The sequence below is a fragment of the Opisthocomus hoazin genome, chromosome 22, assembly GCF_030867145.1.
Source record: "Opisthocomus hoazin isolate bOpiHoa1 chromosome 22, bOpiHoa1.hap1, whole genome shotgun sequence".
In the NCBI taxonomy this organism is placed as follows: Eukaryota; Metazoa; Chordata; class Aves; order Opisthocomiformes; family Opisthocomidae; genus Opisthocomus; species Opisthocomus hoazin.
Window position 1 is genome coordinate 11,849,021 of NC_134435.1, and position 22,391 is coordinate 11,871,411.

At 54.1% G+C, this 22,391-nt stretch overlaps 1 protein-coding gene across 5 annotated transcripts in view; it reads right to left on the reverse strand.

Moving 5' to 3' along the window:
* Positions 1-16,409, reverse strand: part of SH3PXD2B (SH3 and PX domains 2B) — an 82,075-nt gene extending 65,666 nt beyond the window's left edge. For all 5 annotated transcript variants that reach the window (XM_075441901.1, XM_075441900.1, XM_075441898.1 and 2 more), the window contains exons 1-2: positions 16,278-16,409; positions 2,878-2,958 (exon numbers count right to left, since the gene is read on the reverse strand). In XM_075441901.1, the coding sequence (XP_075298016.1) occupies positions 2,878-2,958; positions 16,278-16,349 (153 nt within the window). In that variant the 5' untranslated portion in view covers positions 16,350-16,409. The remainder of the gene's footprint in view (positions 1-2,877; positions 2,959-16,277) is intronic.
* Between the last annotated feature and the right edge of the window lie 5,982 nt (positions 16,410-22,391).

Genomic DNA, 22,391 nt, shown 5'->3' on the forward strand with positions numbered 1-22,391 from the left:
GAAGGTGACAAGCGATTCAGCTGTGGCCCCACAGGGAATATCAGAAGAAAATACCCAACCACTCACATGACTGTGCCTGGGCTGCTCTGAACTGCAGCATCACATCAGCTTGGGGGTCAGCCCCACCCTAGTCCCCAGCAGCCCTCATGCCGGCGCCAAGAAGTTCTCCTAGCTCCTACTTGGATCAAATGACTTCCTTGCCCTCCTGCCTGGGCTTAGCAGGAGGGTCACTGACAGCAAAAGAGGGTGCACCAACCTTCACCCGAATGCGGCCAGAGCTGCTACTGAAAAAACAAAACCCGCTCAGCTTCTGGCAGGAGCATGGGAAGTGCAGCCAGAATCACTGGAAACATAGATATTAAATTAACAAATATCTCTACCCAAACATGCATGTACTGTGATTGCCCACAGCCGTAAGTATGAATAAAATTGGATGGATTTTCACTGGATAACAAGAAAGACAGATTCTTGTCACAGGGATCACCTGCGACTCAACTTTCCAATTCTTCCTCCAATACATCAAAAAGATCATCAGTAGTGGACCCGAGAAAAATATCTTTCCCTCTTACTTTGTTTTGAGAAGCAGGTGGACAATTTTAGCCAATCAGTTATTTTGTGGTTTTGGGTTTTTTTTTTTGGTTTGTTTTTTTTTTTTTTTAAATAACTGGAGGAATGAATAATTTCCAGCATGGAAAATTTCTGCCTAAAGAGCTAAAATTGGCATAGAATCATCCAACAGTCATACAATAAAGGCCTCCAGCAATGGCAACAGTCATTGCTACCAAGCCTACCTAGAGCATTTTTTTCCACTGTGCTAAAAGGATCTGTTTCACTCCTCGCCTTTCAATCCAATTTCCACTGTACTGCACCACAAGTTTAAAATAAGGACACCAGGAAGCATGTGCGATAAGGGGGAAGGAAGGGAAAAACCACAATTTCATTCATTCTTTCAACAGAGCCAAAAAGGAGTGGTTACTTTTTTTTTTAAAAAAGAAAAGAAAAAAGCTGCAGGGAACAGGGAAGGGGGGAGATGTTTACTTTAAACTTTCCCATCTGCACCGTGATACATATATACATATAAAGGACCCCTGCCTCTAAAGGCACTCCAACGTGTTTTACAGAGTCAGTTTGAGTCTCTGACTCCAGACAGCCTCCAGCGATGATGTTTCCATCTAGGAGTGTACACAGCTCCAGCCAAGATGGAAGGGGAGGAAAAGAGGAAGGAGAGCCCTACATGTCCTTCTGCACGAGGAGCAAGGCAGCCCAGGGAAACAGCACAGCTGGTTTATCCCGTATAAACCCCAAAAGACTGTGCCCCCACTTGCAGCAATGACAGCGTGAGCTTGGCCACCACCTTGGAGCACCAGTGAAGATGAGATGCTGTGGAGAAGGAAGTGCCGAGCTCCACTTCCTCCCAGCCCTAGCTGCTGCCCAACAGCTGTTCCCTGTTTATTTTCTTTAATATTTCCTTGGTTACACAAGCAGCTGCACACAGCTTAACCCTGCCTGCACCAGCAGCCGCCCGTGCCACCCTACCTTACCTTGGTCTGGCACGATGCTGGGGGACAGCAGGGAAGGGTAAGGACACCCAGGATCTTGCCAAAGCTGGGCTCTCACTGGCTGGTCAGCGGCTACTCAGCGTGGCCATCCTCATGGCCACGTCCACGGCTCTGCAGAAGGTGCCTTGTCGGACAGGGGACAGGGCACCATCGATGTGAGCAGCCATCTCGCACAGTCCCAGGCTTTTCAGGCTGAGCTGAAGCCAGCTGACCAGCTGAACCTGGGGAAGCCGTCTGGGTTCCCATGGGCTTGCCTCGCTGGGCAGGCCCAGATGAGCCATAATTTTAGCAGTGGATTTGTGTCTGGATGCAGTGACTTCAGGAAATGCATCTTAATTCCTGGGCAACCACAGCACCCTTTCAAATACAGCATATAGCTAGGATCACCTATATGTGATTGAGAGCGGGTCGCTGGAGGCAGAGGGTCCCAGTCCTGCACACTGGCCAGGGGGGACATGCCAGTGACTCCTCTGGCAGCTGCTGCCGGTCCTTAGATCACCTCATGCATTTTCCTTTCTCATCTGCACAGACACTGTTCCAGCAGCTCAGTTTGTGTTTTGGCTCATAAAACTCAGCCAGACCCCTTGGCTCATCTCCACCAAGGAGGGGGTGGAAAACACCCTTTGCCTGCTCGCCCAGAACACTGGCTTCAGTTTTCTGCAATCCAGCCTGTCCCAATTGCCTTTCCAGCCTCCTGCCTTTCCCCAGCTTCCCCCGGCACCAGGAGGTAATTGCTACAGCAGCTGCTCTCAGCTGCCCTCCGGGCCGGCAGTCCACCGCAGCGGGCATTTCCCCAGCCCCGGAACACCAGCCAGCAGGACACAGACCCAAGGCATCAGTGCTTGTCAGCAGCAGCCCTGTTTGGCTGTGATAGCAGCTGGGAAAGGCACGGTCTTACCTCCGCAGGAATGGAATTTGGGCCTAACTTTAACAACCCCCCCAAAGAAAACAAACAAATGCAGCAAAACCCCCACCACTTGCACAGATTTCTGCTGGAGGAATTCAAACACACCTATGCAACCCTGCGTACATTTAGTCCAGGGACTGACAGCAGAACTTTGAAACCACAACATGCAAAAGCCCCAGGGTGTCCCCATCAACACGTAAGGGGCACTGGAGTGAAGAGTCCAGCTTTTGAGGTTGCTTTGCTCTTGCTTTTTGAAGGATGTCCAAAATTGCATTAAATTTCCTCAGGTCAAAACATTTTCTTGTAGATTACAAAAGGCATGCTCAGTGTAAGGCAGAAACCATGCTTCTCCACTGACCACAGCCTTCAACCCTGCAACATCAAAACCCCAAGAACTGGCAAAATGCTTACCTGCAGGTCAAAGAACTTGCTGTACCGCCGGTATATAACTTCTGTGGACCCATTGGACCAGGTGACTTTGATAATGTACACCTGTAGGGAACAGAGGGGAAAAAAAAAAAAAAAATCAGAGAGGAGTGACCCAACAACCCACATCACAACCCAAACACTGCTAAAGCTGCCAATGCAGTCCCCATGGCTGGGCATCAACCAGGGAAGTTCATGGGACCACTTAAAAGTCATTGCAGCAATACTAGAAAATATGCAAGATAAAATTATTAAGCTCCACTGCTGCAGCTTAACTGTCTACTAAATGCTTATTGATAGTTGTGAACGAAGACAGCTCCTTATCCCTAAATAGGGGCATACATTGAATATGAAAGGGCACTTCTATGCAAAAACAAAGTTAAACTCTCTCCAGACACAGACACGTGACAAGTTAATAACCATGCCTCGGCCATCCCATCTATGGCTGCAGCATGAGGTTTGATGCCGAAATCCCCAAGCTCCAGCCCGCACCACACCGCACACCACCCCCAGCCCGGGTCCCGGGGCTGGGGCTTGCAACAACTCAAACCCACGAGGTTCGACACTCTATCCGTTCTTCCATGAGCAGCTCTGAGGTTGTGTTTCCTTAAACTTGCTGGGGTGCAAATTATCCTCCCCTTCCTTAAAATACTACACGATCAATCCTAGTCACAGACCGTATGACCAGGCTTTTATTGTTGATGAATGCAAAAAAAACCCACCCGACCCAGTATTTTTATTCTTCCATGAAAAACAACAAGCAAATTAGTAATTGCCCAATTCTGTTATCTAATGTCCTTGCCTGTGGCTTGCAGAAACCAAAGATGACCCTTGATGAGACGCCAGCGTAACACTGAAGTGATGCAAACTTCAGCCTTCACTAATTGATAACAGATTGACTAAGAGAACAAGAGTCTGTTCACTTTTTCATCTTACTCTCATGCCCTGCTTACTTCCACCACAAATTCAAGTATTGATTCCTTGAAGCACGAACAAAACATTCAGAAGCTCAGGTAAACGGACCTGCTAGAACTCTAGCAACATAAGGAAGCATGCAGGCTCTTAGGATGCTGATGTTTTGGTATTTCAAACATACCTTTAAAACATACCCTTAAGAGTTTCACAAGGTTTCCCACAGAGATGCACTTTTTTCCAGATGACGGAATATGACGAATATCCCAGCCCAGCATCAAAACTCAGATACCAGGAGACTCAAGTGGATAGCACAACGCTAAATTATTCGAGCTCATCAAGCCTACTTGAATGCTGCACTGGAAATCGAATTGAAAGGTCACTCTGCAGCACAGAGGGCTGAGGCAGCATGGCCTGCTAAGGTGGGGAGACCCCAGAGGGACCGCAAACTCTCCACAGCAGAATCACTTCCAAACTGTGACAGAAAAAGAGGCAGCAAGATGGAGAGAGTTCTTATTGCTAAAATAAAGAACTTTCAGCACTTTCAGCCAAGCAATTCAATGATCACTTTTCTTAAACCAGATGACCTGAAACTGTGACTGCTTTGCTGACCTGAAGTGAGCTGGCCAGGTGTCACAGGCGCTACTGCCCTCTCCCAGACAAAATCCGAATCACTCCGCATCGCCTCACAGGCCTTATTCAGCTAACTACAACCCTCTCCTTTCATTCAGAAATTCTTTTTTTGAGCTCAAGGACCTGCGCTTTCTGCACTTTAACATAAGGAAGACGGAGGCCTCCTGCAAGGCAGCATCTGTAGCAGCTGTGGAGACCTGGATGGACCATGATTTGCTACAATGGAGGCCCAGACACTGTGCTTACTTATCACAAAACATGGCTTGGCAAGTACCCTGCATCGGATCAGGCACAATACCTGTTCCAGAACACCCTTCTGGGTCTCAACAGGTCAGGGACAACTTGGCTGACCACAGGTTTTTTTGCAATGAAAACTGGTAAAACTGCATGACGTGGCCTCTGAAGTATCTGACAGCATCCATACGGTGGCCACCACACCATCAGCAATGTAAGCGTTAACTTGACACTAATTAAGCATCCAAGCTGCCTTCACCCTCACTCCACGACTTGCCGGCAGGCCAGCATGAGCTCATTTTGGTTGGAAGCTCAGCTGATATCCCAGCTTTCTTACCAGTCTACAGCACTTTATGGGGTTATATCACTGCTGGCTGCCTGCCTGGAGAAAGCCTTCCATTGGGGCAGAAGGAAGAGCCAACATTTCTTCATTGTTTATTGCTATCCTGCCTTTATTTGGAGTCAACAGCTTGTTAGACTGGGATCTTAATCAGGATGTGGATTTGCTCAAGCCAAAATGAATTCAAAGCTGCCAAGAAATCCAATGGGATCCTGGGGTGCACCAAGAAGAGTGTGGCCAGCAGGTCGAGGGAGGTTCTCCTCCCCCTCTACACTGCCCTAGTGAGGCCTCATCTGGAGTACTCTGTCCAGTTCTGGGCTCCCCAGTTCGAGAAAGATGAGCAGCTACTGGAGAGAGTCCAGCGGAGGGCTACAAGGATAGTGAGGGGACTGGAACATCTCTGCTACGAGGAGAGGCTGAGGGAGCTGGGCTTGTTCAGCCTGAAGAAGAGAAGGCTGAGAGGGGACCTAATATATACTTACAAACATCTGCAGGGTGGGTGTCAGAAGGATGGGGCCAAGCTCTTTTCAGTGGTGCCTAGTGACAGGACAAGGGGCAATGGGCACAAACTGAGCCACAGGAAGTTCCGTCTGAACACGAGGAAGAACTTCTTCCCTTTGAGGGTGACGAAGCACTGGAACAGGCTGCCCAGGGAGGTTGTGGAGTCTCCTTCTCTGGAGATATTCAAGACCCGCCTGGACAAGGTCCTGTGCAGCCTGCTGTAGGTGACCCTGCCTCGGCAGGAGGGTTGGACTAGATGACCCACAGAGGTCCCTTCCAACCCCTACCATTCTGTGATTCTGTGAAGGGTAATAAAGCCATAAGACTTGAGGATGCACCACGCTTTATCATATCCTTTGCAACTGAGGGAAGGAGCATTTCTCCCAACTGATGAGCTCACTCCTATTTTGCTAAAATGCAGATCTCCCAGGAGTCTGGATAACGGTTTCTTGTACATCCCTTTTGAAGAGCAGAAAGGTCTCTGGAGGTATCTCCTCACCTACTTGCGGAAAGCAGAAAAGATGAGGAAGCCCGCAGGAACAGGGGGTCCTCAGTACCTATGAAAACACTGTCTCAGTAAAGAATACCTCTCTCCTTATGAATATCCCTCATCCTTCGCTCTGATGGTCCCATCCCACTAAGGTATTCTGTTGACCAAAATCATCACAGATCTTGTTCTCTGCCAACACCTAATCCAGTCCCTGCTATTTCAGGGATAAAAGACACCAGAAAACATAACTCAGGGCTCTCTTCAACTAATAACAAAAGCACAGATTTTGAAAGGTATGAACAGTGCAGTCAGCCGCCCAGTGAGGGTTTTCACAGGGACTGGAGATGATGAGGCGCCAAGCTCCCACAGACACCCACCCAACCCTTTCTCAGGTGCTTTTGGAAGCCACTTTCAACGCTCAAGACAGTTTTGAAAACATTGCACTTGGTCTGAAGTTTCCCCTCCTGTCCTGGCACTGCACCATGTCCTGCCAGGAGCAGCCACCATGAAGTAGCAGCCCAAACAAACCCCATTTTGTCCCGGTAGGAGCCACCCAATCACCTGCTCCTACAACCCTTGGTCCTGCAGAGGCTGCTCCAAGGACAGGCTTTTTCCCAGACCCGCTGTGTGGGTGAGGGCATGTGGAAACAGTTATTTTGTGGGTCTCCTCCAGCTCCAATCTCCATGGTCCTTCAAACAAATAGCACAGAGAAACCACCAGCAGGCCTTTTCCATGGAAGGAGCGAGTGGACGTGCACCCATGGGGAGCACCGCTGGGCACGGGGTCTCCGCCGCCCCCTGGATCCTGCTCGGCTGCTTCCTCGAGGGGTGGGCAGAGCCGAGCAGATGGCAGGGAGGCAGCGGGAGGCCAAACCTGGGAGGGGGGGTCTGCAACCCCATCATGTGGGCTGGGCCCCTGGCCAAAACCAACAGGCAGAGCTATCTAAATATTTACAGCCCTTCCCAGGCCAGCAGCGGGGTCTGCACCGTGGAGGTGAACTAGCTGACTCGGTGAAACCCGGGAACTGGCGGCTCCCCTCCCTCCCTCCGGAAAGGACGCCTGACCCTGCCCCACTCCCAACCCCGAGAGCCTCCATGCCTTGTTCCGGTCCAGCCTACCTTGCAGTACACGTGTCACGTCAAACCCCGCAGCTAGGTCGAACGCCTGAAGGCAGGGGGCCAAGCTGAGCTTTGGAAGAGGGAGAAATCACTGGGGCTGAACCCTCCCCAGCTTCACTTCAGCCATAGGCCAGGGGACCATAGCTGAAATTCATGCCTATGCTTCTGAAACCCTTGAGACGCAGCTCACGGCACTTGTCCTACTAGAGCAAGGCGCAGAGGAGGGGCACAGGGCTTTCAGGGTCACTCCAACACATGGAAAACCCTGCTTTCGGGATTAAAAGAGCCCACACACGCGCTCCCAGTCCCCATCACTCCTCTCCCAGCCGCCAGCTCCCCTGCCCTCTTACAGTGAAACCGCAGGCCCACGCCGCAGCAAGCCCATGTTGTGGAGCAGGAGGAGTTTGTGGCAGGACAACCTTGTCAGAGCCTCAGCAGAGACCAAAGCAAGGAAACACAACTGCCCTCCACTCCCGGGGGGTACAGAGGCCACAGGGACAGTTCTGGAGGTGCAGCTGGATCTTGCCTAATGCCAGAGGAGAGGAGCACTTCATGTTAATGCCAAACGCTCCATGCGCTCTTGTCCCTTGGAGGCCAGAAGTGGATCAGATCCTTCACAGAAAATGGAAACCTGTAGATGCAAAAGGCTGAACTCTGACCGACACTGTGGGGACTGGGCTCCCAAATTCCCTATGTTACAAGTAATTTACTTGTAAAATACTTTAAAACTACCAAATGAGAAGTTTGCTATCAAGACCATCACTACCTAACATTCTCCTTGGTCGCATTTGAAACCGAGTGCCTAAAACACAAATATAAAGATGGGAAAAAATGCCCAGGGGATCTTGCAGCCCATCTGGCCAGGTGCTGAGAGCTCAGTGTCCCTCCGGCATAACCTCTCTCCCCTCCCCGGTGTCTCCGAAGAGGCAGCTCAGAGGGAGAATGGGCCAGTGGAAAGCGGGACTGAAAACCTTCATAAGGGAACTGTCAAAAAAATGACAGGTTGCTAAAAGAAAAGCAAACGGCACCTGGCCAACCGTAACAGAGCTGTCACCGAGAGCCGCCAGTCAGCTCACACAGCAGCAAGGGCTCTGCAGCCCCAGGGGAACCACGCTGGCAACCGCAGCCGGTGAACGCTGGAGGGAGACCCAGGACATCCCTCTTGGGCAGGATGGCACCCCAGGCAGGGAGCGAGCTCCAGCGCCGGGCATCACCAGAGAAGCAGGGGTCTGAAGGAGCCGGCGCAGACGCACATCCAGAGCAGTCAGAGTCCCAGGGACTAGAGCGCGAGAACAAAGGGGATGAGAAGCCAGCACAAATTCTCTCTATCTCAAAGGGCAGCCAGAGATTTGATTTTATTTTTTTTTTTCCTCTTGAAGAAACAAAGCAGCAAGCATAAGCCCTGGGAGCTGTCAGACCCCAGAAGTATTTTCCCAAGGACTGATAAAGAGCCTTGGTTCTGCAGACAGCAATGGCTCCTGGTGACTTCCACCATTCAAAGGGACTGAGGACTCCAAATCCTTCACAAACCCTCAGTCTTGCACCTTCCCCAAGAGGCACATTGTCCCATACAACAACACGGCTAGAGAGCAGAGATGATTCAAGTGGCTGACTTGAGGCAATGGAATTAAGAACAGACACTGAAAAAAAAACCAAAAAAACCAAAACAGAAACAGTTTCCTGTTCTTGAAACATGAGGCCGTGTGACCTCCTAGAAGAATCACTTCTGGACTCCTTGCATAAACACACTATGGACATGCACAAAACACAACCTGGGAAGCTGCCCGGACTGCTTAAATTTGAGTACGAAAAAGGCCGACTGAAGTTGCAGGAAAACCTAGAGCTACAGTTTCAGCCTCTCTCCTCCCGCACGAGGAGTTTTCTCCAGTTTTCCAAGGGGACCTGCAAGGCATGCTGGCTGGGGGGGTCCACACATGCAGCCCCCAAGTCAGGCTCTGGCGAGAGGGCAGCTGCTGGCTGGCCTGCAAGCTCTCTCTGCCTGGCACCCAGCACATGGTTGAACAAGGCAGCAAGTCCACATCGAGCTCAGCACCACGCAGCTACGCCAGCTCGAGCCCAGGAGCAGCACACCCATACCGACACAGCCCTGCGAGCCAACAACACGCCAGCAGCCCTGCTCCCTGGCATGGCACAGCCCTCCCTGGCATGGCACAGCCCTCCCTGCGTGGCTCTGCAGCGATCCCGGAGCTTCCCTGGCCCCGAGGCATCCCTGCGCCCATTGCCCCCCAACGCCCAGACCCTCCCATGCCACGCCAGCCACACCAGAGGCACGTAGATGATGGCAGGGTGGAAAGCAACACCACGGTCACTTGGAAAGTTACCTCCACAGGGCTGCATGGACATGCAGCTCTGCCCACCCACCACCAACGGGCATCAGCGTAGGTCCCCAGCTGTTCAGCAGAGCTCCCAAGCCAAAGCCAGACATAACAGCCTCCAGCAGAGGCAGGGCTGTCTGCACAGCTCTTTCCAATGGGTTTGAGCCTGTGTGGTCTCGGGTCCAGGGAGACCACGTACAATAAACCTCTCTGTGGAAAACTCTGCATATTTAAAGCATCTTTCGCCAGTAGAAGGGAAAAAGCACCAGTCTCTCTATTCCACCCACACTCCCCCACACCACGAAGCATGGAGAAATGATGCGAGAGCCTCGCACCCTGGCTTCGGCCACTGCCACGAGAAAGGAACACTGAGAAATTCAAAGAGGCAGAGAAACTGAAGCAGCTGAGGGATCAAGCCAAACCAGAGCAGGGTTTAATATAGAAAAGGGAGTGGGAAATTGTAAAGAGGAAAAGAAAAAAAAAAGGAGGGAGGTGGCTGGAAACAAAGAAAGTTCTTGGCAGTGAGCTGCTGTGCTTGGCCCCTCTCCATCAGCCTCCGCCACCACAGGCGTGCGGGGCTGGGGAGGGGAGCACGGGGGCTCTTGCACCACAGGACACCAAAGCTCAGAGCGGAAGAGGGACAGCCAGCCCCCCGCTCCATCCCCGGACACCTTGTCAGCCCCTTGCTCCTGCTCTGTGGACAGGGAGACCTGGGAGAAGGGCCGTGCCAGTTCAGATTGCACTGGGAAAGGCACGGAAAAACGATCCCAGCAGTAGCTGCAGGGCATCGGGGATGCTGCTGTGGTCCCTCTGGTCTAGCAGAGGAGAGGCAGAAGCAACAAGTCAGAGCTGCAGTGAGGAGCTGGGTAACAGGGATGCAGGCAGCACGAGGACAGGCACATCCCCACCACCGTGGCTAACAACCCAAGCCAACCTGCCCACACACCCAGGACTACCAGCCAGCTGCCTCCCCTCACTCTGATTCATCCCTTCGACTGCACCCTCCCTAAAACCCCAGCGAGCGACAGCTCTGCCTGCTCTGCTGCTGTGCGGCTCGCCAGGGCACAGAGCTGCCTGAGCACGCAGCTAACGCTGCTGGGATGAAGGGCACACACGCAGGGTTACGCCAAGCTCGGGGACCCCAAGGACAACCCACCGAGCCCTGCGCAGCCGCGGCGCACACCCCTCAGCTGTACAATGCATGCACCCGCTTGTTTGCTCCGAGTCACACTGAAGGTCAAACATATGGATCCATTTGTTTCCTATTTCCCACTGCTACGTAAAACAGCCGGAAGACAGAGATACCCTGCAAAGCAAAGCCACGAAGGATCAAGGTCACCAGACCTCCAAGCAGGCAGAGGCAGTGGATGGCCCCTACGTCAAAGTTCACTGCTGGAACTGGGGATGAGCACCCGCTTTCCACACAGAGCAGCATCCATCTCAGTGGCCTGTGCCAGGCAGGATTTGGCCCTTCCACTGAACTGTGACATTTCAAGGTTTTCAACTGCCTTAAGTAACATGACTAGGGAAGAAAAACAAAGCAGAGTTTGCGTTTGAGTGTTGGTTTTCATCCACAAAGCCAACAGCTCTCCCTTCAGCCCCAACTCTCTTGAGAGGTGCAGGGGAAGGAAGGATTGGATGGCTCTGTAATGCTGCGCAGCAGAGTAGGGCCAGGCACAAGGACGGGTCCAAATTTCTACCAGCTATAGGCTCTAAACGCCCTCCCTGTGGCCTGCCTCAAGCGGGAAAGCGTCGGCCAGCTGACGGGAAATCGGATGAGATACAGCAGAACCACAGGATATGGCAGCAAAACACTGCCAGGGATGCTGAGAAAGCCCTCAGACCTCTCGGGGCCACCGATGCTCAGAAACTCTGTGCTGTGGCAGAGACTCCAGCTTCCTGGGTTCAGCCTTACTTCATACATTCTGGTTTTGCCTTTGCTCTCATTCATTCCTAGTTCAGTTAACAGCCCCTGGATAGGTTTCACACTATTCATTTTAACCTCCTGCTCCCTAAACGCACCCAGCTCCTTCGGTTCCCCACAGGACATTCCCACCATACCAAGAGCACAGTCAATCTCCCCAGAGAGCATGGCACAGGGGGAGTCATCCCCCAATGCCCTTTTTAAGCCAAGCAACCGGTATGATTCACAACGGCCGAAATAATGCAGCTGTACAAGGTGATACTGTGCCAGGTCCCCAGAGAGCTCTGCTCCAGCTGGGCAAGCCCGGACCAGAGGACCATGACCACAGGTCCATGGGACACATGTTATTCAGAAGACATCTTCTGCTTTATGCATATAAGGCACTGAAGAACCACTGAATCTGCAGATTAGCAACTCTTGTCCTCTAGCCATTCAAGCACTCTTTTCTGAATGCTCCACAATCAATTCCAGATAAGCAATGGGGTTGGGCTAGACAATGAAGGGCTGACAAACAGCCTCACCACAGCAAGGAACAGGAGCAGAGAAGATACCTGCCATCACATCGCAAATTCAACATCAAAAACGTAGCACTTATACTTTTTGAATGTGGTTTTCATCAAACTTGTTTTAAAATATCTATAGATGCTATCAACTAGGCACCAGATTCCAACACGCACTGGTAATTACTTTTCCAAGGCAGCTGCTATAAATGAGGTGGTTTTATTGATGCACAGGTACTCACCTTGTTTGAATCTCTCAATCTTGGTAACTGAGCTTGCAAAATAAACGTATGCTGCACACTTTGTTTAAATTCTGCTTTTTCAAAGCGATACGTGTGTGCATGGAGGCTGGGAAAGGAAGTGCTGCAAGAACATAGTCCAGATTTTCCCATAAACTAACACAACCAAACAGCATGCTCTTCTTTCTTTCCTGTCGGATGTATAGATATAATTTTGGTTTATGGTCTGAAGCAACTATTTAAAACTATATGAACTATGGAAGTGTTCTTGGCGGACAGGATTGTAGAAATGAAGATGTGATTCAATGACATTGCTATTAATACGCAGAACACCACAAATAAACTATAGCTGTACTAAAACAAAAGCTCCTGAAGCTTGTCTAAGAGTAAAAAAACAACCAAAATCTAGATATAGTAGGGAAGAGCTTTATTTTAGGGACTTCTACTAGAGAATAACAAACACAAAACTATAAAAAGATCCCGCATGAAGTCCTTTAAAGGAAAATTTAGTTTGTTTCAACTCTGGCTTTGTTTTGGGTCTTTTCTGAATAAACATTATCAGAATATGAGACTTGGCCAGACCATAAAAACGCTACTCTGTCACCCAGAATGATTATTTTTAAACTTTGCTCTTGGACTTTGCCTTTTCAGATTTTAGTATGGCCCTGGAGCCCTTGCCAGCAGCATCCCAGAGGGGCACGAGCTGTAATGACTTAACACAGGACTGTATGGGAAATGTCACTGCAGGGTGACCCTCCAGCCACTGCCTGAAGGACGTGAGTCCCCTTCTTCACTTGGATGATGTGCTGCTGAGATCCAGAGCTGGGTCATTCTCTCTCGACAGCATCAGAGCAGTGCATCCTGCTACGGACACCTGCGAAAGGATCATTTCTCACTGACCCTTCCAGGTACCACTCATAAAAAAGGCGTAAAGGGACAAGTGGCACAAGTGCAGATGAAGCAGCTGGTGTGAGCAGCCCTGGAGAGGTGCCACTGTAGTACAGCACAGTATGGTTTCACAGCCGGCAGAGTAAATTCAAGGCCCCTACCACCCGGAGCAAGAAGCTCAGTCATTCTTCCCCTCTTGGCCTTTCCACGCATGTGAGCAGAGTTGGTTTGACAAGAACGGGAACGGACGTGTCAACCTCGCACAGTGCCAACGCCACGGCAGCAAGAACCTTCCAGGACTGCAAGGCTGACTGCAGGGAGAAAAGCACGCAGAGGGAGAGCACCCCCACTACTCGCAATTCAGCCCGAGCCCTGCCAGCGGTGCTCACTGCAGTACCCACCGAGGGGCTTAACATCTCGCCGAGGAGGAGGGCAATCAAGGGGCTGTTCCATTTCTCTTATCCCCCAAACAAGCCTAGGCTTCCTTTGAACAACCCACCCGGCTCCTCCTGCCCTCAGGTCAGGTACCGGGCTGTCAACAGGCTAAGGAGGATGGACTGCAGATGGGACAAGCGCACTGTCGTCCCGCTGTATACTCCCAGAGGAGCATGGCCATCAGATGCAGTGAGAAGTGGTGAAACAGCAGCATGCTGGGCTGATGCTCCCTTGCACCAAGATTTGAGCCCGCGCCGCTCAGGGGCACACACATGTTTGAGGGCGTGGGGCTGCGTTCGGGTCCCCAGCTAAATCCCGACACTTAGCTCAGCACATGTTTGAGAGGGCATCCGGCTACCCAAACCCTTCCCAGCACCTCGCTGGGTCCTCACACAGCCCAAGGCCCCCAGTCTGGGGGAATATTGCACCTCCTGCTTCAAATCACACTTCCAAAAAAGCACAAGTTTTTGTCCCGGGCAACACAGCTCTTTTTGTATCAATTACCAAGGTGATGGGCAAACCACGCCAGCCTGAATAGAGCTGGCCTTTCCTACAGCGGATGTCACTAAGGACTTTGAAACACTGGCTTGATCTCACTTTCCTGGGAATCTGGAATTCACAGCTTTCTACTGTGGCCTCACTGTAGCCAGCACAACTGTACCTTTGTCCGGCAAAGAAAAGCCTCGATGATGCAGAGGAGGCTGAGCAGTACGGGTCACTCACCGGTCAGGCCAGTACAGAGGCAATGGCAGGAAAAGCGGTTGTGCTCCTCCAGCCTCCCTGGAGACCGCGAGCAGCTACCCCAGGGGATGGAGAGCACATATATGCTCAGAAACGAGAAGCCTGAGAGCAAAGTTTTAACACGCACACTTTGTGGTTGACTTGGATTTGCAGCGTGCCAGCAGATACAGTCTAAAGTAAGATGACTCAGCCACGATTTGCTGCCCCTCCTCTCCCTCTTTGCAGGAGCAGGAAGAAAAAAAAGAAAAATGTTTTGATTCCATATAATTAACTGGCTTTGTGAATCTGCCCGGTTTCTATCGATTCCCTCCAACAAGGCCAGCGCTCCCATTCACTCCCGCACTGCCCCAAGCAGGCTGCTGCCTGCAAGCTGCCTGCCCCTCCCTGGGCTCAGCTCAGCCCCGCCGCGAGCCGCGCTGGCTCACGCTGCTGGATTTCGCTCCAAGACAAGTATAGGGAAAGCTTAGAGGCAGAGAACTTGAACTGCTGGTTGAGGAGGGAGCAAGCGTGCGGCCGGGCTGCACAGCTGGCTGTCATGAGCTGCATGCGGCCACCCTCTCCCACCACCCCAGGAGCTCCTGTTCTCGGGCCCCCACCCAGCTGCCCCACCATACGTCTCTCTTTTTAAAAAACACCTCTGTCCCTGTTTTCCAGCCTCACCAGGATTATTTGTGCTATGCCCAACTCCACCCGCCTCACCTCTGCAGGTGGAGGGCGAGCAGGGATGGCACCCAAAACAGATCAGCAATTGGGGTGCATGTCCCAGCCATGGGGACACGGGTCTGGATGGGTGTAAGGAACCCCCAGCCCCAGCAAGGGAATAGGAGGGCCTAGAAAGGAGAGAGAAGGTCCAGCTGCAGGCGACCCTGCCTGAGCCCCACTACGGGACCTGACGATGGTGCAACAGATCTGCCAAGACAAACAAGCATACGCAGCTCAGCAAACCTCCTCACGTACACGCTCCTCCAGATTGGATGCATAACCCATCTCCAATGAGTAAGCCTGGGATTGACACAGAAGGACGGGGACATGTCTGGAGCTAGGGCCAGGCTCAGCCAGGGCTGATCAAGCTGCAGGCAGAGCAGGAGAGGAAGAAAGGGTGATAAGGGGTTGGGCAGTGGCAGCCACATCACATTCCTAGATGCAAGGAGGGGTTACAGCCCCCTTTACCCTCCCCCTCCTTCCTGGCTAGAGCCAGCCTGTCCTCTGCTTTCCTCCGACTGATGCTCACTGCCACAAACCAGCCAGGGTGACCCAGAGAAGCCCCTGATCTCCCAAAAGCTTGGGGTGCCTGGCTCTGCTGACACAACATGCCCCAGCCGGAGTGAGCACCACGTCCTCACAACCCGAACAGTGTGTCACTGGGTCACCCCGGCCGAAGCTGAATGGGGCGGGGAGAACACTTTGGTCTTTGTTTTACGGTTGTTGCCAAGATTCACCCGCAAGGTCTCCACAGACGCCTGGAAGCACACCAAAGTTTAAATAATAATGGAAAAAAAAAAAAACCAAGAAAAAACCCAACCCCTTCAATAACAGTCAAACCCACAACAGTTTGGAAGATGCCATGGAGTGTGCAGGAGCAGGCTCCCCGGCAGCTCGCACGGGAGGGGTGTGGGGGACACAAGGGACCCCTCGCAGGGCTGGCGGCACTGTCCCAGGAGCAGCAGGAGCAGCCGGGGGTCCCTCGCCCCGGGACTCTACACCCAACAGGTTTCAGAGCCCCTCTGCCACACGCCGCTCCCCGGGGGTGCCCAGAGACCACCCTCCTCCTCCTCCAGCAAAACCCCCCCGCAGCTACCCACGGGCACCGGGTCCCTGCCCGCCTCCCCCGGCGGCGGGGTCCGGGGGAGAGAGGCAGCGCGTCCCTCCGCCGGCGGGGGCACCGGCTGACCCCCACGGGAGACGGCAGGAGCGGCGAGCCCGGCAGCGCTGCCGCCGCCGCCGCCGCCCCCCTCCTCCTCCTCCTCCTCCCCGCCGCACGCCCCGGGGCTCCGCGGCCGCTGCCCGCCGCGGGGCGGCCCTGGGGGAGCGGAGCCGCCCGTGGGCCGGCAGCGCCCGCCCTTTGTTCGCCCGAGCCGAGCCGCTGCACTCACATAGTGCTTGTTGGGGACGCGCCGCTTCTGCACGTCCAGCACCTTCACCTCCGCGATGCTCCGCCTGGGCATGCCGCCGCCTCCCGCCGCCCCGGCCCCGCGCAGCCCGGCGCTGGGGGAGCCACTGCCGCGGCACCGCAGCCTGCAGCGCCCGCCGAGCCCCGCCGAGCCACCCGCCCGCTGCCGGGGGCGGGAGGCGGCCCCGCACCGCCCCGGCCTATCCCGGCCGGCGGGGCGGCCCCGCCGCGGCCCGCTTAAAGGGGCGACGGGCGCCGCCCGCCCCGCGCCTGCCCGGTGCCGCTCCCCGCGGGCCCCGCCCCGAGGCGTAGGGTGGGAGGCAACTGGGCCCTGTCCAAGGTGAGGGGGGGGGGTCGGGGCTCGTCGGGGCTCACCGGGGCTCACCGTCTCGCCCGGCCTCTGCGTGGGCTCCGCCGCCCGGTTCCGGTTCTCCTCCTTGCTCCCGTCCCCTCGCAACGGCCCCCGAGGCGGTGCCGGCACGGCCACCGACAGCCGCGTCCCCGGAGGAGCCGGGAAACGGGCCGAGCCGAGCAGCGGCTGCGCTGGCTGCGGGTGCAGCCGGGCCACGGCCGGCCGAGCTGCCCGCCCTGTCCCGGGCCGGCCGAGCTGCCCTCCCTGTCCCGGCTCAGCCGAGCTGCCCGCCCTGTCCCGGGCCGGCCGAGCTGCCCTCCCTGTCCCGGGCCGGCCGAGCTGCCCGCCCTGTCCCGGGCCGGCCGAGCTGCCCGCCCTGTCCCGGGCCGGCCGAGCTGCCCGCCCTGTCCCGGGCCGGCCGAGCTGCCCGCCCTGTCCCGGCTCGGCCGAGCTGCCTCCCCCAGCGCAGCCCAGCCAGCCGAGCCAGGCAGCCCCTGCCCCCCGGCAGCCCCCCTCGGGCCACGCTCTGTGCCCAGCTCTGCCCGTGGGCAGCGGGCTGGTGCTCCCCGGCCTCAGTGGCACCTGCAGCCTCCATCTTCCTGGCAGGTCCTCGACATGTGGCGTAACCACAGAACTCTTCCATGTCAGGCTTTTAATTACATTATAAAGTTACTCAAGGCTCACACTGGCAGGTCATTAGCTTTCATATGAATTTAATTTAATCATAAACAACTCCTCTCACTCCTTAGCAGCTCCTTAAATGTGGCTCCTTTTTACATTGTTAACTTTGCCACAACCACCCCAGGGAATTAATGGAGGAGCAGGCAGGTTGCCAGGGCGTTATTGCCCCCCCTTGCCCTCCCAAAGGGCTCATCTTCATCCTCTTCCCCCTCAGCTAAGTCCAAGACAGCAGTGCCGCTGCAGAGATGGCTGCTGGAAGGACACTAGGTTGTCAGAAGGGACACCATGCCACCGGTGACCTCCCTGATGCCCGCTGGCGTGCCACCACAGGGCTGGTTTACTGGTGGACGAGCGGCACATCGCTCCACTCCCCACCCCAGCCCTGTTGTCACTCCTTGGTCAGACGTGTGGAATGTAGGTGGGCAGGAGGCTGTGGAAAGACCCTGAGAGTCCTCCCTTCCTCCTCCCACCAGGAAAGCCCTGACGTTTATGCAGCATGCTGAGGCTGGACCTTGAAGTGCTTAACCAGGAGTCAAAGCCTGGGAAAGCACCAACAGGCAGCAGAACTGCAGCTTGTGGCGTTGGGTGTAGTGCCCAGGCTTGGGCAGCCAGAGTTTTACTGGTTTTAAAAGCCATGAAAGATGCACAACTCCTCCAAAGGATGGTCAGGAAAATATCCATGTTGGTAAGAGAAGAAATGTACGTTATTGTGCATCATGTTGATAAGAGAAGAAATGTACATTAAGGAGATGTGGAACTCTGGAGAAAGACGGATTAAGAGACGAATGGAACAATTATTGGTCTTCACATGCTGAAAGGAGAAACCAGGTAGAAGCAGCTGAGAGCACTGCAACTGAGCGACGCGGAGAAGGATGTAACCTGAAGAGCTGAGGAATGAAAGGCCAGGCAAGAGGGTCACAGGGATAACAGAAGCAGGTAACTGGATATGTAAACCACAAAAAGAAGCTCAGAAACACCCTAAACAAAGTGGAATAGATGAAAAATTGCAAGGTGAGGGGAATTACGGCAACTAAGTTACGAATGCTACAGCTGCAGCCATCCATCCTGCTTCGGGTGCTGGTTTGTTCTGCTCAGCAGTGACTGCAGGACTGCCAGGCATCCGGGGAGGGGGTGAATGTGCTTGGAACACTGGTTGTGCGCATGCAGAGCCGGTCTGATGCAGCCTGACAATTTGATTTTGCAGGAGTGCACAGACTGACCCTACAACCCTTGTGCACTGAAAACAACATAGCCAGATGGATCATCTTGCTGCCTAGTCCATCTGTACGTTAACATGAAGTCCACCATCCAGACAGCTTGAACTCGCTACCCATGAACCCTAGGATCTGCCTGCGGGCAAAAAGAAAAATCATTAAAAACCCATCTGGGAAGAGCAAGTCAAGAATGTGCAACTCGGAGAGCATTTTGACCTATGCGTGCAGCAGCTGTGAAGAGGCTGAACTGCGTTTTCTTGCCGGATTTGTTTGGTCTAGCTTTAGAAGCAGCAGTCGCCACAGCGCAGAGAGACAGTGCAGGACAGCAAGGAGCGCTGGGCCAGCAGCTGGCGAGCAGCTGGAGTCCCCGGTGCCGCCGGCTGCAGCACGCCCTGCATGCAGGGCCCCGCGCAACATGGCAGCGGGGCAGGAGAGCTGCCCCGATGGCCGCCATGGACAGGACCCGCAGCAGCAGTACAGTGTGAGAACAAGCAGGGAAGTCCACGGGGTGACTCCAAAAGGAGTCCTATCGCTACGCGTGCTTCTGTCACCTTCTACTGGCCACAGATGTGAGGTGACAGAAATCTACCTCCAGGCTGTCACTTTAGCACAGAGCCAGATGGTGGATTTGGGGGAGCGGGACAGGTTATGCCCATTTTTACAGCCACATTGCCTGTTCCCTGCACTCCCCCTCCACGAGGCTGTCTCCAGCGCCTCACAGCACCGTACGGCCGTGCACCTTCATCAGTGACCTTCGCGCTGGCATCCTCCTTTTCTTTAATCCTGGCCCTGCAGCCACAGCTGGGAGCCCACAAGAGACGGGGTGAACACCACACGGTGACACTGTGAAGGACACCTCACTCCTGAGCCTGAAGCAGCCCAGAGGGACACAGACAGTGCTTTGGGTGGGCAAGCTTTCTGCTCATCTCCACTTCTCAGGGGTGCACGAAACCTTTGGGTATTCTTTTTCTGTGCCCCAGAGTCCTGACATGGAAAGCAAAAGGAGAATGCATGAATGAGCTCTCACAGCACCTTGGCCCTACCTGCTCCCGGGACCAGAACCTGTTTTCCTGCCGTCACCCTTCCAGCTCCTTTCTGCGTACTCCATGGATGCGGCCCCATGGCACATGCTGCTGGGCTGTCAGGCCATTCCTTTATATCTGGTATAAATCAGGTGTATCAGATAGCCAGCTTGTTACACACAGGGGGGTTACTTTATCCATGTCTTCCAGCATAAACCCACTCCAGGGCTACAAACACTGGCAGGGAGCCAAGCGACTGCACAAGATCAATCAGAAGCACTTAAGCATCGGCATCGGTTCCCCAGCACCGTAAACTTGCTGGGTGACTCCTTTGCTCCTGCACCCCGACAGCACTGGGCACCGGCTGCTGCCTGACAGTTTATGAGCACCCAGGAACAAGCAGAGGTTGGAGACAATCGCAGCTGATGCTGCAAAATAGCTCCTGTGTTTAATTAACAAGTCTGATGGGAGCTGTTGGGATGAGCGGAGCACGGCTTTGCATGCTGACCTGATTGCCTCCTGAGGGAAGCGTGCTGGGAAGCTGGCTCTGAAGGTGCACAGCCTGGCTTGGGCTCTACTGCACCTCGGTAATTTATCAAGGAAACTGCCAAGCATTTGCTAAGGGAGCCCAAACGATGGTTTTGTGATTGACCTGGGAGCCCCATGCTTGGCCCAGACCTCTGGTGGTGTGGCTGCAGGAGCAGCAGAGATCGGGCAGCGGCATTTCCTGCGACGAGGTTAGGTGGTACCAGGGTACAGGCGAAACTGAGGGGAGTTCTGGAACAAACAAGTCATCTCCTGCTGCCCTAACCAGAGGTTGAAACATTGTTGAGCCAAACAAAGTAACTACACAGGTGAGCTCACCACTTACTGAAAAGTCAAGATCTGCTTGACCCCTGTGCACTCTTCCTTCTCTGTCAGGATCAGCTGAGCAATTTAAAGCAAGAGGGCAAATGAATCCTGAAAAACCAACCATCAGCTTGGATAAGCAAACAGGTTTCCTTTTGGCTGTAAGTAGGCTCCAGCTGTTCAGGCACAGCTGGGCTATCCCTGAGGTCTGTCAGGTGTCAGAGATGGAATGAAATGAGAAAGCAGTGCCCCATCATCAGCCCTGAACTGCAGAGGAATCGCTACCTACAGTCCTTCTGGAACAGAGTCCACTATTGCTGCTTGATTTTTAATTCAAGAATTATGAGTGTGTGCCAGGTGGCTACAGGTTCCCGGTCCTCCTCTGTGCACAGGACAAGTGCATCCATCTTCTCCGAGCTCCCTCACAAAGAGTACCCAAAAATTATGCTCCTACCACAACAGAGGAAAAACCTTTGCAGCTGAAGCCCAGCAGAGCAGTGGTTACCCACTGTGTCACCAGGGCTGGATTGCACTGATTCTTAGCCATCACCAGGAACAATTTTCACAGAATCACAGAATCACAGAATGTTTGGGCTTGGAAGGGACCTCTGTGGGTCATCTAGTCCAACCCTTCTGCCGAAGCAGGGTCGCCTACAGCAGGCTGCACAGGACCTTGTCCAGGCGGGTCTTGAAGATCTCCAGAGAAGGAGACTCCACAACCTCCCTGGGCAGCCTGGGCCAGGGCTCCGTCACCCTCAGAGGGAAGAAGTTCTTCCTCATGTTCAGCTGGAATTTCCTATGCTTCAGTTTGTGCCCATTGCCCCTTGTCCTGTCGCTGGGCACCACTGAAAAGAGTCTGGCCCCATCCTCCTGACACCCACCCTTGAGATATTTGTAAGCATTTCTAAGGTCCCCTCTCAGCCTTCTCTTCTTCAGGCTGAACAAGCCCAGCTCCCTCAGCCTCTCCTCATAGGAGAGATGCTCCAGTCCCCTCATGATCCTCGTAGCCCTGCGCTGGACTCTCTCCAGTAGTTGCTCATCTTTCTTGAACTGGGGAGCCCAGAACTGGATGCAGTACTCCAGATGGGGCCTCTGACCCCTGTACTGCTGCTTTTCACTGCATGGTGTGGTTGACAGCCATCAGTCAGCCTGGCAGCTGATTGCACCCATCCTGCGTGGAGGCACAGCAGCAGGGAGAAGCAGCTGCCGTGGAGGGGGTGCTCAGCCCTCGGACGGGGGCAGGCTGCCTTGGCACACACACGCCAGTGGGCAGGGAAACCCTGGAAACCTCCTGAGGACAACGCTGGAGGGGGAGACAGAATACTGAAGCACCACTGAGAAGCAGAGATCCAGTGAAAGGTGTGCCATAGCAAATGACAAACCCAAGAAAGCAGAGCAACCAACACTTCAGTGCAAGGGACCAGCTCAGCTCCAGCTCTGCGCTTGTGCAAGCGCGCAGCCGAACTCCGGAGCCCAGGGCCGCAGTTTCGGTGTGCGTGCCATCTAGTGAACAAGAGAAAGAAGAGCAAACATCACCCCTGCATCCCTTGCAAGCCTGGAATCCAGGCCCAGGGGAGTCCCAGCAGGTGCTCGTGAGAGCAGATGGGGTGCCAGGGTGGTGTGTCCCTGCCACCCAGCCCCGTCCCACCCAGGGGAGGGGCAACAACAACAAACTCCAGCAGCAAGGCAGAGCCACCAGCCTCTGGAGAGGCTCGGCTTGCTCGAGCCCTGGGTACTTTGGCATTTGGAGAATTAAACCAGCGGCCAGTGCAGTGGGAGAATACACACCAGCATTTGGCTTAACAGGGTGCAGATGACTTTTGAAGGACGTGCCTATGGCAGTGCTCACCTCCAGCTGCCCTCCTGCAGTGAGGGAGGGAGAGCAGATGCAGCAATAGGAGGAAGGCAGGTTAGGTACAAGCCCCAACTCCATGACTGTCCCTGCCTGCCCTGCTTTTTCTTCCCCCAGAGAGTTTTGT